The following is a 14,682-nucleotide window of genomic DNA, read 5'->3' as shown; positions in this document are numbered from 1 at the left end:
TTCAAATGACTCACGGAGCTCGGCTGTATCTTCAATACGGGTGCTCCGGGCGTGATGGATGCGCGCCTGGCCAGCGACGGGTGCTCCCTTAAGCAGGCGCGTCTTCTCGGCTTGTAGAGGCTCCGAGAGTTGGGCACAGTAGCCTATATATTGGCGTAACCAGCCCGTGAGGCCCAGGTAGTGTTCGAGCTCCTTTGGACTTGTAGGGAAGTTAAGGTCCTTAATAGCTGCAATCTTTTCAGCAGCCATGGAGAGACCAAGGGCGTCTACTTTCTGTCTGAGGAGCACGAGGGACGGGTACCCGAGGAAGGATTTTGAGCCCTAGAGCGTGATGCTAGCGTTTGTGAGCGCATCAAAAAAGAGACGTAGACGACGATATCGTCGATGTACGCCTTGCAGAACGTGGACAACCTATGGCGACGGATGAGCCTGTCAATATGTCGCTGTACGTAAGGTGGTGAGCCACAGAAACCTATTACGGCAACGTTGAAATGTTCTTGGCCTCTGTGGGAGACTACTGTGAATTTGTCGCGGTCGTTGTACGCGACAGGCCATTGGTAGAAGGAGGCGGCGTCAATCGTCGAAATGAACGGGCAGCCGACAACAGCGCTTGCGAGGTCTTCTTGGCGTGGGAGTGGATAGCTATCTTTGAGGGACACCTTGTTAAGGCCTCGGATGTCGACGACAACCCGGCCATTCCTAACGGGTTGCCCGTTAGCAACAACCGTCCTCCAGACTACAAACACGGGAAAGCCGAAGCGGGTGGGCTTGGTAGACCACTCCGTCCTATCTTGGTCGTGCAGCTTGTTAAACTCTTCGTCGACGAGGGCGCGTTCTTGGGGCCCAAGGGGATAGACGCGGCGGCCCAGCTTGGCCCCGTTGAGGTCCTCCTGTAACGGTATCTGTAGCCACTGATTCTCGGGTATGTTGGCTAGCTTCCGTCGTCCGTGAAGAGCGATTTGTAGCCCTGTAGGAGGCTGCTATATTGTTCGGCGACAGCGACTGAGGTAGCGTAAACCGTGACTCCGAAAGGGCCTTCTAACTCGGTGTGCTGAGCGTCCATCGGGATGCTCGTGGTCGGCAATTCTGTCGCGGTTCACGACTTCGTCGCGGTTGACGGTTTCGTCGCGATTGACGGCTTTGTCGTTGACAAGGACTTGGCGGTAGCGTGGTTTAAGGCGTCGTCGAGCAGGCTTCTGCCAACAATTTGATCCGTAGAGCTGTTGTAGGCGCCCGAAAAGGGGAATTCAGCTCCTAGGGGTTGCCAGAGGGGTGCGCGAAGGGCGGCGAGGTCGTGATTCTCGACGTCCATCATGTAGGCGCCCTCTTCCAGGCAGCCTTCGAGCGTACCGAAGCGCGTGTTTTTCGCGACGGCGTAGGCCCTGTCTGAGGAGTTCCGCACATGGACGACTGAAAAGTTGACGTCCATGTCATGAGCGTAGGCTCCTCCGTCAAGCCCTAGGCGTGAAGGCTTGAGCTCGGGCGTGAATGTAAAGTCTCTGTCTGGCAGCGAGTCGCGCTGCCGCACCTTGATTGGGACGGGCGTTACCGTACTGGGTGGAATCGTGTGGACTTGGCCGCTGTAGACTCGTTTGACCAGGACGGCGTCGTCAGCTCTTGCTTTTACCGAGATCGGGGCTTCAAGGCCCTAGCAGCTTCCAATTTGGACGCATCATCTCTTCAGGTCGATAACGAAACCTTCTGGGGCGAGGACGTCGGTGTCGATGAGTATGTTGGAACGTCGCTGTTCAACGACGTGGGCCTCGAACGTCACGACGGCGACGGCGGGCGCGCTGTTGAGACGTCCTGGAACGTACAGAGTGACGATGTAGAAGTCCGAAGACGGAACTAGACGATTGCATACGCCGCGGACCATGATAGTGTGCTCTAGGTGTCGGACCTTGTACGGATTATGGTGCTTTTCCAAGAAGTCCCTTCCAATGAGTGTCATTGTGTTGCCGGTGTCGGGTGTCACCTGGACGAGCTCTCCGTGCTTCGCAAGAGCTACTCCCATAGTCACGTAGTGGTAACCCCGAAAGGCGAGGCCGGTGCCGAGCGCCTTGGTGAGACTAGAACTGACGTGGATGCTGGAACGGCGCGTGCTAACGACTTTGATTGCCTGACAACTGACGACTATGTTGGGGGTTCTCGGGTTCGCCGACTTTGAAGAGCTCGTGGGCTTCTGAGGGCGGAACCGAGAAGTCGGCGAACACTCGTAGCGTAGGTGCTTGAAGAGCAGATTGTTTGAGGGGAAGCTCGCGCGGCATGTTCGACACTGGCGTCTAGCGAATAGGACGGCTGGCGAGGTTGCGGCGTCGTGAACGTCGGCTGATCCGGAGTCGACGAGGTTGTTCGGGGCGTCGTCAACTTGATCTGGGGCGTCGTTGTTGGGCTCGTAGTACTGGTGGACGTAATCGTAGTCGCCCGAGTAGTAACCGAGCTGGGCGTCTTCCGTCCAGGGCTCCTCCTCGTCCAGAGGCTCTTCTTCTTCGTCGGCGTTGTTAGCGGTAGCTTTATACGACTGCCTGCCAAACTGGTTGGGTCCAGTGAACTGATTTCAGTTGCCGCCGCTTCGATTGAAGCCGCCTCGACGTTTCTGCAGAGGATGGAGGTGCGTTGCCGCTTGTGAGAAGTAGAGGCTGTCGCGGGGCCGGAAGAGTAGGCCTCGAAGGTGCTGTAGGAGCGCTTGGCTGCTGCTGAGTGTAAGCGTCGGCGCGGGGGTTGAAGTAGTTGTTAGATCGACCTTCGAACTGGTTGGAGTAGCCGCCTCGGTACTACGAGAAACCGCCGTACTGCTGCTGGCTCTGTCGATTGGACGGCTGGCAAGTTCGTCGGGGGTATAAGGAAAACTAACTGTACTGACCGTTTCTGGGCGCGGGCGCGCTCCGGATGTAGACGTCGGCGAGGTCGCTCCAGTTGTCGCGTCGGGCTTCCAACATCTGGACGAAGTCGTGGACGGCTGTGGTCGCGGTAGGCGCGGCGAGACCGTTCCTGAGGAGGGAGTCTATACCCTTCCAGGCAAAGGCAAGGCCGTTTACTGTGTTTTCGATGTTCGAGGCCTTCGCGTTGCGAAGGACGTCGTAGACGTATGTGGATAGACTACGTCCGTTTTTTGGCGTCTCGGAGAGAGTAGGACGCCGTCGTCAACTTGCTCAGGGACTTCGTCAGCGGTTCCTTGAATTAGCGAATCAACGCTTTGCACCAGCCGTCCTCTAAGGTCAGTTGACGGAGGCCACCCTTCTTAAGGTCTGTGAGGACGGAGGTAAACCACGTTAACGCGCTGCCACGTGGGCATTGCGGCAGCTTGTTCTTCACAAGGTCCTCGAAACGACCTGGAAGCCTAGCAACATTATTGACACGCTCCACGAACACGTAGACGTCACGAATGTAGGTGTCGTTGCCGATGTAGGAAAGGTTGTCGCCAATGTCGGCGTCTAGGTAGAAGAACCCAATTTCCTGAACACAGAAGCCTCCGTCACCGTCACTACCTGCGCCATCAGCGCCGGGAGGGCCTTGAGCTCCGGGGGTCCTGGAGGACCAGGCGGGCCTGGCGCCTGCTGTTGCCCAGCTACCCGTGCCACCGCTTGATTGATCAGGTTGTTGAGCTGCTGAAGCTGAGCGGCGTTGAAGGCCATGTTGTGGGGGACCGCAAGCGGGTTCAGGTTGTCGTTGCGAGTGCTGTTGTGCGGAGAGTCCACGGAGACGGCAACCTGGCGTTGTTCAAGCTGTCGTGAGAAGTTCCTGACGTTGGCTTGCAGGGTATGAGCTGAAGTCAACCACTTGGAAGGATACGCTTCGCCAAGCGGTCGCTCAACAGCTGGGTATTGGGCAAGGAAGCCACTGCCGAGAGCTGCGTTGGACAATGTCCCGGGGCAGGCTGGGGTAGGTGTACTGCAGGAGACCGGTGTTTGCTGTTGGAGCTGTTTGTGCTGGATATGGAGTAGCGACAGCTTTGAAAGCCTGCAAGACGGCGGCGTTAGAGGCTGAGAAGGCCTACAAGACGACGGCTTCTGCAAGACGACGACAGCCGGTAAACTTGTTGTAGACGAGGGTTTCTTGGACGCGGGCGTCAGGCCTGGGCCTCGCACGCTGGTGGAGTGGTTGATGAGACATAGATGAAGGAGGAGGGAAGCTGAGAGCTTCGGACAGAAATAATAGGCGATCTGTTGCCGCTTCTTGGCGCGGTTCCGTGGTTCCTGAGGAAGGCATTCCGCGGTCCGCGAAAGGCGAACCGGTCAGCTGCGCGGTTGCTTCCGCACACAGAGAAATGAGACTGCAGCGGCGTAGGCTAGGTCGCTGGAAGGGAGTCGCAGAGAGGTTGTTGTTGTTGGCGTCCTGGGCTTAACCGTGACGTCGGGAATTATAGAGGACAACCCGTAGAGGACAACCTGTAGCAGGCAACAAGCTGAACTTCGACGGTGACGTCGGCGTCCGTCAATTTGAGGATGCGGAGTCGTGAGGGGCTTCGGAGCTGGCGCCGGCGCCGTTGTTTGCGAGAGCAACAAGTTTCAGCGACGGCTTCTATAGGTTCCTAGTAGGGATTCTAAGGTGTAGGGGACTGCGAATCTAGTGCTTGCGATGAGCGAAGCTACTGGAGCACTGAGCTACCAAATGGCACGGTTCGTGCGAGTATGAAGTGGAGGTAAAAGGTGAAAGGTGTCTTCTTAGGCTGAAGCTACGGCACGGTCTGAAGGACCGTGATGACTAAGACCCACGCTTACGTGCCGTCTCAGTCACTTTAAGCCCCGCAACGCAGAACGCCATGTCCGCAGATAAGCGTGCAGGCCGCTTGCACTCGCAGACTTGGTGGTTACTGGGTTTGCAGGAGCACAGTGGCCGGAAAGCTCTAGTGGGTTGATCTTTGCACTCGCAGACTTGGTGGTTACCGTGTGTGCAGGAGCACAATGGCCGGAGAGCTGGAAGCTCAGATCTGCACAGGCGCGCATCTGTCCTCCGCAGTTTTCAGTATGCCAAGTCTTTCCTAGTATGGGTATGGTGGTGGAGGGCGGGGAAGGGAGTGATGATGACCCGAGCAGGCGCGCGACTGTCCTCCACACTTTTCAGTAGTCATGCCAAGTCTTTCCTAGTATGGTAGTGGAAGGCGGGGCAGTCGCGGGAGGGAGTGATGGTGGCCTGCGGGAAACTATCAAATGGCAGTGTGTCCGGTCTATCTCCTCTCCTTTTGGTCTCCCTTCAGCTTAGGTACTGCGTGAATTGCTGCGAATGGCAGGTTGCTAGGTGGGAAGGCATAAACCTGATTACTTCCGGCCCACTGCAACGGGCGACCTGTTCTCTTTTAGGCTCTTGCCCCTATGTTTGTGTTTCCTACTCTAGATACTTTTTTTCCTTCTACTGCAGATACTTCTTCTATGGCTAGCGGTCTACCTCAGCGCAAATGAATGCCGTCATGGGTTGACTCCTGGGTGGGGAGGCATGTGGTGAAATAGACCGGTGCTGGTATGCGGGCTGCACGTGATAGGCGATTGGGCCTCTTGTCAACGGCGGCGGCTCTCTCCCCGGCCATCATCACTTCTTCTTCTTCTTTTACTTTCAGCCTGCCTTCGGCAGCGCATCGGGTTGCGGCCTCTACTTAGGACAATACGATTGAGGTTCTTCCTCTCCTACCCTTTTCCTCCGCGGTGATGCGTGATACTCCCTCCCGTGACTGCCCCGCCTTCCACCACCATACTAGGAAAGACTTGGCATACTGAAAAGTGTGGAGGACAGTCGCGCGCCTGCTCGGGTCATTATCACTCCCACCCCCGCCCTCCACCACCATACGCATACTAGGAAAGACTTGGTATACTGAAAAGTGTAGAGGACAGATGCGCGCCTGCTCAGGCCATCATCACTTCTTCTTTTACTTTTCAGCCTGCCTTCAGCAGCGCATCGGGCTGCGGCCTCTACATAGGACAATACGATTGAGGTTCTTCCTCTCCTACCCTTTTCCTCGTTGATGATGGTGTCATACGCCCTCCCGCGACTATCCTCCCTCCATTACCACACTAGGAAAGACTCGGCATACCTACTGAAAAGTGTGGAGGGCAGACGCGCGCCTCCTGCCGTCCCGTGGCCTAATGCGGATTTTAAGCGTCACAGGTGCATTAGATGGGATTAGAAACGGAGGAAAACCCTTCTCTGGACCGAAATCTTACTAAGGCGGAGCTGAATCCACCCAAAGCAAGGGTGTCGCGAGGCGTTAGTTTCGAGATTATCCCTCTTTTGCAGCTGAACTTTTGTGGCTTGAGATCGGCGCTAAGCTCACCGGTCGCGGGGCAGGCGCTGCAAAGTGCAATCGCGTTCGGCGCTTCAGATCCTTGGGAGATTCATGGTGGCAGCTGGGTTCATGCCATGATGATATTGCGCCATTGGATTAGATTGGGGCAGTGAGTATCTCAAGGGTGCTTGAGGGCTGTATTCATTACGAGGCTGTCTGGCGGGGCAACCTTTGTCGTTCAACAAAGGTGGGAAACCACGTGAGCTGCATCTCACGAAGTACATCAGCGCCATATCCTCGGTCGCGAAACCTGGTTCAGCGGGTATGCCGCTGCTCAGCCGTCTGGCCCACCATCACAAAAAAAGTGAGACGCGGGCGCTGAGCGGGGCGCACGGGACGCCAAAGCCTCACTTTTCGCGATGGTGGGCGCTGGCCGTGCGTCTCGTCCCGAGCCAATCCCGGACTCTTACCCGGAACCCCGCACCGCGTCAACATCGCATCTCGCAATCTGGCCCTCGGGGGCCCTCGCAATGCTGCGCCAGGGCTGTTGTCTGTTGCATGGCATTGTCTGCCACAACGGCCCCCAACTGATTGTCACAATGCCACCAAATTGCATGTCACAATCCGACCGTCGCCGGAATGTCGGTCAGGCAGCACGGCAAAAACTACTCGTCGACCGCAAATCATCAAAGAGCAGTCGAAATCATGCGGGAAAGTTGGGCATGCCACAGAAGCAGGCAAGCAGGCTCCTTGAGCACAGGGAGCTGCTTTTCTGGAGGGTCTGACGCTGGTTGCGCTGTGGTGAGGGGGGAACGCTTCGTGCGCTGTTGCCTGGCCGGCTTCGCGCCCTTGCTGCAGCGGCCTGAGGACATCACAGGCCTCGCGGAGGCCTCGCCGCCCCGCATATGCAGGCCCCTGTTACATCTCTCGCGAGCCCTGAGCCCTGTCGCACGTCGCGGCACCGCGCAAGCTGAACCAGCACCCCAGCGCCCCAGCACCAGAGCACTCACGGCACCGTGCCAGCACCCGCGCCGCCCCAGAGCGTAGTACAGGCCAGTCCGTCCAAGGGTCACACGCCGCCAGTCCGTCCAAGGGTCCCACGCCGCCGGTCCGTCCAAGGGTCCCGCGCCGCCTCCCTGGGCCGCCGATCGCGACCCCCCAGAGTCCTACGCCACATGTGCCGCGCATCGCGACCTCCCCTCCCAGTGCGGGACATCGAGCAATGCCGAGCATGCAGACCCCCGTTGCTGCAGATCCCCGTAGCCGAACATGTGAATCCCTCGCGACACCCATCAGACGGGAGCCGCGCTCCATTGGCCAACCACCAAATATCCTAAACCCTTGCATTGTGCTACCACTCCGCATCAGTCATACTCCTCGTTCCAGTCTTTGCCCTCTGCCAAACCGTTGCCCCCTTGATTATATATCTGTTCCTCGAATAGACCACTTTTATCAACTCCACCATCACGCTCTGAGCCATTTCATTGAATTCGCCATCTTGTTGCTGACGTCTTCAGTTGCTTCGCATTTCATTCTCATCCATCTGTATCGACCATGGCTGACTCTGACCCAAACTTGCACCCAAACGACACATCCATGGATGACGAGCATTTCTTCTGGGTATCTGGCGTAAGGTCGACCATCCCTCAATCCTGACCTCTGCTCATCGCCATGCAAGCTTCCATACCACTGGACCTGGCGGAGTTTGAAAGACTATGTCCGCGGCTTCACTGTGAACCAGCCGAGATGGACTGAAGTTGTCGAGGCTTACCCAGGCTTGCGTGAGGGCTACTTCAGAGTCCTTGGAAAAAAAGATGCCGACTCTGCCTACAGTAAGAGCCACTGGCAACACTTCCGAGGCGCACCACAGCTGACAATCAACGCAGATCGGTTTGCATACCGACGCAACCGGACGAACGGCAAGGGCACGCTGGTTCACGAGTGGAAACTTAGCCGCTCTGGTGTCAGTCCGACCTTGGTTCGATGTAATTGCTCTTCGCCGCGGGGAGGAGTCGGACCAGGCCAGCACAGCGGCCGACAGAACGGGACAAACCTGAACCTGATCGCTCGGACGATAATGACCTCAGTGGCGATGAACTCTCCCGGCGCTAGCGCTCAGATGCCCGTGAACGCTCCCGCCATTCGCCCTCCGATGCTCCTGAACGCTCCCATGCCTACGAATGCTCCCGTCACTAGCGCTCCGATGCCCATGATCGCTCCGATGCCCACGAACGCTCTCGTCACTAGCGATCCAATGCCCACGAACGCTCCCGTCACTAGCGCTCCGATGCCCATGAACGCTCCGACGCCCACGAACACTCCCGTCACTAGCGCTCCGATGCCCATGAACGCTCCAATGCCCACGAACGCTCCAGTGCCCACGAACGCTCCCGTCACTAGCGCTTCGATGCCGGTTCCATATAGATATTGGGCAACTCCTCCTGCTAGATATTACTCAACTCCTGCTGGATATTACTCGACTCCTGCTGGATATTACACCACATACCCCACGCAACCGACACAGTATGGCTACGCGGCTGCTACAGCACCATATCCTGCTGTACCACAAAGTGTTCCCATGCAGCGATCGCCGGCATACTCGACGACACCTGACGGCCTCTCCATGAACATCACCAACGGCGTAGTGCGCACTGAACATCGAGGAATCTTTATCACCGGGCTGAGCTATTCTTGCGCCGAGGCGGACTTGACTGAACTTCTAGAGAGCTATGGTGGACGTCCCATGCGTTGGGAGTTGCCGCGGGACCAAAGCACTAGCAAGCCCAAAGGCTGTGCGAAGGCGCAATATGCGAGCGCGGCCGAGGCTGCAGATGCGGTCGAGAAGCTGAACAACGCCCTTCACATGGGCAAGACCATCACGGCGCGCCGTGACAAGGAGGCGACGGCGGTAGTACAGGAGCAGGGACCCGTAGTTGCTAATGGCTCGACGAGTGCGGCACCGCCTTCTCTGACGGGCACTGCGCAGCACTGACAGCACCCTCAACGCAAATGGGCGGCACCGGTGTCAGCGGTGTGGTATTGTTGGCGAAGAGGCCTGGAAAACGCGCGGAGGATCCCGCTTTGGTCAAAATTGTGAAGCCGGCGGGAAGGGGGCCGTTCATGTGGTCTACCGTAGTCTTTTCGGTGAATTATCTGGTCTCTCTTGCATTGCACCTTTGCCAGAGACGCCTCGTGACGCGGGTTTCAATGGCCAGCGAGAGCGTGCGAACTCTCGGTGTGCACTTGCTTGTTTGAGAAGTTCTCCGCAACGGAAACATGTAGCCGCCCAGATGGAAGAAGCCGTCGAATCCATCAGCGTCGATACTCTGCCAATTGAAACGAGCGTCATCTCGGCGATTCGATTCTTCTAGCTTGCATACAGGCCGTCTCACCTGCGCGTTGGCTTGAGATCGCCCTGCCCAGATTGAAGAAGTCGTCGAATCAATCACCGTCGATACTCTGCCAATTGAAACGAGCCTCTTCTCGGCGATTCCTCTGGCTTGCATACAAGCCGTCTCACTGCATGTTGGTTTGAGATCGCCCTGCCCAGATTGAAGAAGTCGTCCGATCAATCACCGTCGATACTCTGCCAATTGAAACGAGCCTCTTCTCGGCGATTCCTCTGGCTTGCATACAGGCCGTCTCACTGCACGTTGGTTTGAGCTCGCCCTGCCCAGAAACAGACACTTCGAAGTTGAGAAGTTCTCCGCAACGGAGACATGTAGCCGCCCCGATTGAAGAAGTCGTCGAATCCATCAGCGTCAATACTCTGCCAATTGAAACGAGCCTCTTCTCGGCGATTCCTCTGGCTTGCATACAGGCCGTCCCACCTGCGCGTTGGTTTGAGCTCGCTCTGCCCAGAAACAGACACGTCGAGGTGTCGCACGCCACCCTCTCCTGCTCACCGATCAACGATCAAAACCGCGCCGGACATGCCAACCTTGTCAGCAGTGCATGGCGCTCTCACGCACATTTGGTGAGAAGGGGGGCATCAAGATGTAGTAGGTCACTAAAATCACAAATGTCAATAGCTGGGCTGAGCGGGCCTCATGGTGGAAGTACCGAATACTCTTGTTATTGGGAACCGAAAAGGTTCTCTACCGCGAAATCGACCGAGAAACCGTTGCTCGTCAATGAATGAAGCCCGCGCAATCGCCAGAGCAACATATGGAAACCGTTGTCGTCAATGAAGCATGCAAGCGCAATCGCCAGAGTCACATATGGGAAACTTGCCCCTCCGCGCCGAGCTCAACAAAAAAAGAACAAAAAATAGAAAGAGAGGAAGGACCAAGCTATCGTTTGCAGCCACCAAGGCGGTCGACATCAATGTCCTTCGGGGGGCCGAACATGGTCTCGAGCGACCGATACAGTTCTCGCCGGTTCATTTGCTCAACTCGAGCCTGGTATATCGCTCGGTTTCCTTCGATCCTGCCCACCGCATCCTTGGGCGCCCGCGCCTTGATCATTCCCCAACTCTCCTCCACCCGATACGCCTCGGCCTGCAGGCCTGACGGTGACCGTAGGCATGGTTCGACGAATCCATGGCCGTGATACTGGTTCCACGTGTTGTACATGTCGGCAGCCTCCCTCCACGGGTTTTCCAGCATCAACTCGGGTTGTAACAGCTACAACCTAGGATCAACAACTCATACGGTTCACGGTCACCTACGTACAGACTTGGAGTTGCTGGCATAGTAGCTGCCTACATGCCTAGCCAGTTACAACTTCTACAGAGAGGGGTTGGGGTACGGTGGCCTACCCTGCCTAATGCTGCCTACTGCTGCCTCCAATTAGTGCTTCTGCCTATGCATACAGTCACTTCCTACGTAGTATATAGTTTGGCCTTCGGGCCCCCGAAATAAGACAGAGTTCACATCAATTTTCAACCTGAGTCATCACGTACAGGTACATCACCGTAAACCTCTCGTTCTCACTGTATGGTGGTTTGGCTCCCGCGCTTACCACCGCTTGTCCACTCTCGTCGGCGGGCTGGTCGTGTTCGGCTCCAGGTGTAGAGTCGCGATGGCCATCGACGCCACCAGCACCGTCGGAGTGCCCAGCATTGATCGACCTATTGATCTCGCTCCACGTCGGAGTGGGAGGGGTCGCCCTGTCGTCGGCTTGGTCGCGTTCTGCTCCTGGTGTAGAGTCGCGATGGCCATCGACTCCACCAGCACTGCCGGAGTGCCCAGCCCTGATCCACCTATCGATCTGGCTCCACGTCGGGGTCGGTGGCGTCGCCCTGTCGTCAGCTTGGTGGCGTTCCGCTTCTGGTGTAGAGTCGCGATGGCCACCGACTCCACCAGCACTGCCGGAGTGCCCAAAACTGATCGACCTATTGATTGGGTTCCACGGCGGGGTCTGAGGGGTCGCCCTGTCGTCAGTTTGGTGGCGTTCTGCCCCTGGTGTAGATCCTCGATGGCCATCGACTCCACCAGCACTGCCGGAGTGCCCAGCCCTGATCGACATATTAGTCTAGTTCCACGTCGGAATCTGAGTGGTCGCCTCGGGCTCACTTACGAACGTTGACGGGCGGGACTCCAAGAGGTGGCGTTCGTCTGCGGAGCAATGAAGCTCAGACTCATTCTATCCACAGGGACCGGTTGGCGTATCGTCATGTCTTGGTAGATGCTGCAAAGTGGCCGGGTTCGGGTGGGCTTTCGCAATGGAGTGCTGCTGGATGCTCTCTCACGGGACCACCTCAGAGGATATTTATGCATGCGAGCAGGTCAACTCAGCTCGCAACGCACGGATTGGACATGGATTGGACTAGCCCATACAGATGGATGGCATCTCCATGGGCTCTTCATAGGATAGCTACATTGTTGCTGTGACCATGACGCCAACATTCACGCCCGCATATGCTACAGGTCATGAGACTAAATTTGGGGGGTTTGCTCCCTCTTCTTTTTTCCGGCGTTGGTGGATGAGTGGCACTGCATCGGTGCAGGGATTCCACAGGTTCACCGATTTCAGGACATGATGGCGTGCTGGCGCTTGATCAATGGATCCAAGGCCTCAGCGAGCAGGCTCTGATCTATCGCTGAAATATCCCGGACCAGAGGTCATGAAGGAGACGAGGCTGGGTGTTTGAAGAAGCGATTCCGTGACGAAGAAGAATGGCGACGTGACTTCAATGAGTTCCCATATGCTGGAACTCCCAAAATCTCCTGGCTTTTTCACGGGCCCGTCGGTGCTGCTGTGGTGTGTCGCTGTTCGCTGAGACGGGCTCTCGCCGCGCCAAAAGAAATCACTGAGTTTCGGCAACCCCTGCTCTTGCATCACAGCCACTGGAAAGAAGATAACGATTGCGTGCCCTGAATTTGCGGCACAGCCCGTCGCCACCAGGTGCTAGCCCCAAGTCGATTCGATGCAACTGCTCCTCCGCAACATCCAAGAACTCAAACCAAGCCACCAGAGAGGTGCCAGTCTTGTACGAAGATTTGGCAACTCCTGCCGGACACTGCAAAGACGCGCTATCGTCGATAGGTCGACGGCGTACAGCGCGGGGCTGGCACAATCTACTTGACAGGAATGCAACCGAGCCACCACCTCGACGTCACGTGCATGTAATAGTCTCAATGGGGTTTGCAGTACCAGAGATGAATTTCGCAATATGCGCAGGTCTATGATAGTGGTGTGAGGCCATTTCTGCATGAATTCGCCCAAGGCCGTCAGCTTCTCCCTCGGTGCCAGACCCGATTGAAAAAAAAATTGAAAGATACCCAGACATACGTTCATACAGGGGACCTGATGCATGGCAGCCTCACAAGCCGGTGACAGACAGGTTGCCACTCCTTGTTGCCCTGGTGTGCTTGAAAAGAAAGGAAACCAAAAGTATACCACCAAGTGAACATTTCTGTTGAGGGAGAGGACCCACGAAAAAGACAATGGCCCACGTGCGAGGAGAGACATGGCCTTGATGAGGGCAAGAAGCTGGACTAGGACTCGGGCGGTCGTAGATGAGCATGTCGAAATGGTTGCGCGACAGTATCGGCGAGCCCGGAAAACACGATTCCACCTTGAGCTGATGGTATGGTTAATACGTGCTGAAACAGTGGATGGTTGTGCAGTACCCTTACCGAGTCTTTGAATTTCCCTGGCCTGGTGTTCAATGACAGTGTCCTGGTGTTCAATCACAGTGTCCTGGTCTCTGATCCGGATGGCGTGGTTCTCTAAAGCATGAATAGCAGCGTCTATCACGACCCCCTTGGTATGTTTCAAACCACTCTTTTCAGCATTGTGTGAATTTAATTCAGAGGCGGCTACGAGCTTTGGGTTGTACGGGCCTGCTAGAAGAAGACCCTCAAGTGTCTTCAACTTCTTGTTTTTCTTTGAACGGGTCTTTCGTTCCCGCGTCGTCTTTTTGACATGTCTTTGGGATGACTTGATGAGCGCTTTAACTCCAGGAATAGTTAGAGTTGTAGGGATGTGGGTTGACAACGGCGTGAGGAGGCCGTGCTGCCCCGTCGTCGGTGATGCTTGCAACGACGTTTCCTGTTGAGCAGAGCGGACTCCACTGAGGAGCGCCTCAACTCCAGGAAGTGTTGGAGTTGTAGGGATGTGGGTTGCGAGCGGTCTGCCGCGCACGATTAGAAGATAAGGAACATCGAGATGCTAGGAAACTCACGGAAGCTCCCTGGCTTCTCTGACCCGGGGATTGATACTACTAGAACTCTGTGCAGTGGACATGTTGCGATTAGTACTTGAGGATTTCGTCGAAGACGGTGACGATAGCGTAGAGTGAGCTTCTCAAGACGAAGAGTGGGCAAACGAGCACAACCACAAACAGTGTAATGACAAAAGGAAAACGCACAGGGTATATGCGAGGCGAGCCTCGATGAAATGACGGCATTTGCCTAGCCCCGCTAGGGTGGACAGAGTGTGATATTGAGGATAGTCAGTCGACAATGATTGGCGCCGCCCCCCTTGCGTTAAGCAGGCGCACAGCGGCAGGTGGAGGCGGGGAACGGTACGGTACAGTGCACTCGAAAGTAACCTGTCTAGTGCATTAGTGGCTTAGAATGGAGAGGCGAGAGAAGCGGGGAAGAGCGGGGAGAGCGGAAGGTAGCGGAAGGTCGCGGAAGGTAGCGGAAGGTCGCGGAAGGTCACGCTGGGGAACACGCAGCTGTACCAGCTTACATATGCGCGCGATATGTAGTAACGTAATCCACAAGTTAGTGGCCCGCACAAGCTAGTGGCCCACCCAACCACGCTACCGAGGCCAAATATTCCGAATTACTCCACTACGAACAAATATATTTTATGCAGCTATATACTAGCTAGCTGCCTGCCGCCTAGGGCACGTACGTGCATTGTGTTCTGTTGATTCGCACATGCTGCACCTAGGTTTTGCTCGCTGTGGCCGCTCGGCCGGTGGCTCTGCTGCCTCCTCTGCTGCCCCTTCCTGTACAGGTTGTGCACGATCGGCTGCTTCTTCACCTGATAGAATACCCTTTCTAGCT

At 56.3% G+C, this 14,682-nt stretch overlaps 5 protein-coding genes across 5 annotated transcripts; 2 read left to right on the top strand and 3 right to left on the bottom strand.

Moving 5' to 3' along the window:
- Positions 1 to 1,626: 1,626 nt before the first annotated feature.
- BDZ99DRAFT_468570 (uncharacterized protein) lies at positions 1,627 to 1,935 on the bottom strand. Its single transcript, XM_033721284.1, has one exon. The coding sequence runs from the start codon at positions 1,874 to 1,876 to the stop codon at positions 1,673 to 1,675; it is 204 nt and encodes a 67-aa protein (XP_033569854.1). The 5' UTR covers positions 1,877 to 1,935; the 3' UTR covers positions 1,627 to 1,672.
- A 5,836-nt stretch (positions 1,936 to 7,771) lies between these two features.
- Positions 7,772 to 9,209, top strand: BDZ99DRAFT_526990 (uncharacterized protein; the record flags this gene model as incomplete). The annotated part of the gene is made up of 3 exons (XM_033726190.1): positions 7,772 to 7,846; positions 7,896 to 8,049; positions 8,104 to 9,209. 3 exons carry the CDS (start codon positions 7,772 to 7,774, stop codon positions 9,207 to 9,209), a joined length of 1,335 nt encoding a protein of 444 aa, XP_033569853.1.
- A 1,617-nt stretch (positions 9,210 to 10,826) lies between these two features.
- Positions 10,827 to 11,110, top strand: BDZ99DRAFT_468568 (uncharacterized protein). The gene has a single exon (XM_033721283.1). It carries the CDS (start codon positions 10,924 to 10,926, stop codon positions 11,077 to 11,079), a length of 156 nt encoding a protein of 51 aa, XP_033569852.1. The 5' UTR covers positions 10,827 to 10,923; the 3' UTR covers positions 11,080 to 11,110.
- Positions 11,002 to 12,086, bottom strand: BDZ99DRAFT_176766 (uncharacterized protein). Its single transcript, XM_033713021.1, has 2 exons — positions 11,738 to 12,086; positions 11,002 to 11,675 (listed from the first exon to the last, which is right to left on the bottom strand). Exons 1-2 carry the CDS (start codon positions 11,935 to 11,937, stop codon positions 11,093 to 11,095), a joined length of 783 nt encoding a protein of 260 aa, XP_033569851.1. The 5' UTR covers positions 11,938 to 12,086; the 3' UTR covers positions 11,002 to 11,092.
- A 727-nt stretch (positions 12,087 to 12,813) lies between these two features.
- Positions 12,814 to 14,022, bottom strand: BDZ99DRAFT_468567 (uncharacterized protein). Its single transcript, XM_033721282.1, has 3 exons — positions 13,848 to 14,022; positions 13,300 to 13,796; positions 12,814 to 13,244 (listed from the first exon to the last, which is right to left on the bottom strand). The coding sequence occupies exons 1-3, from the start codon at positions 13,907 to 13,909 to the stop codon at positions 13,159 to 13,161; spliced, it is 645 nt and encodes a 214-aa protein (XP_033569850.1). The 5' UTR covers positions 13,910 to 14,022; the 3' UTR covers positions 12,814 to 13,158.
- Between the last annotated feature and the right edge of the window lie 660 nt (positions 14,023 to 14,682).

This window comes from Mytilinidion resinicola, assembly GCF_010093595.1.
Source record: "Mytilinidion resinicola strain CBS 304.34 unplaced genomic scaffold BDZ99scaffold_29, whole genome shotgun sequence".
Classification (NCBI taxonomy): domain Eukaryota; kingdom Fungi; phylum Ascomycota; class Dothideomycetes; order Mytilinidiales; family Mytilinidiaceae; genus Mytilinidion; species Mytilinidion resinicola.
This window is presented reverse-complemented; position numbering and strand designations above follow the sequence as displayed.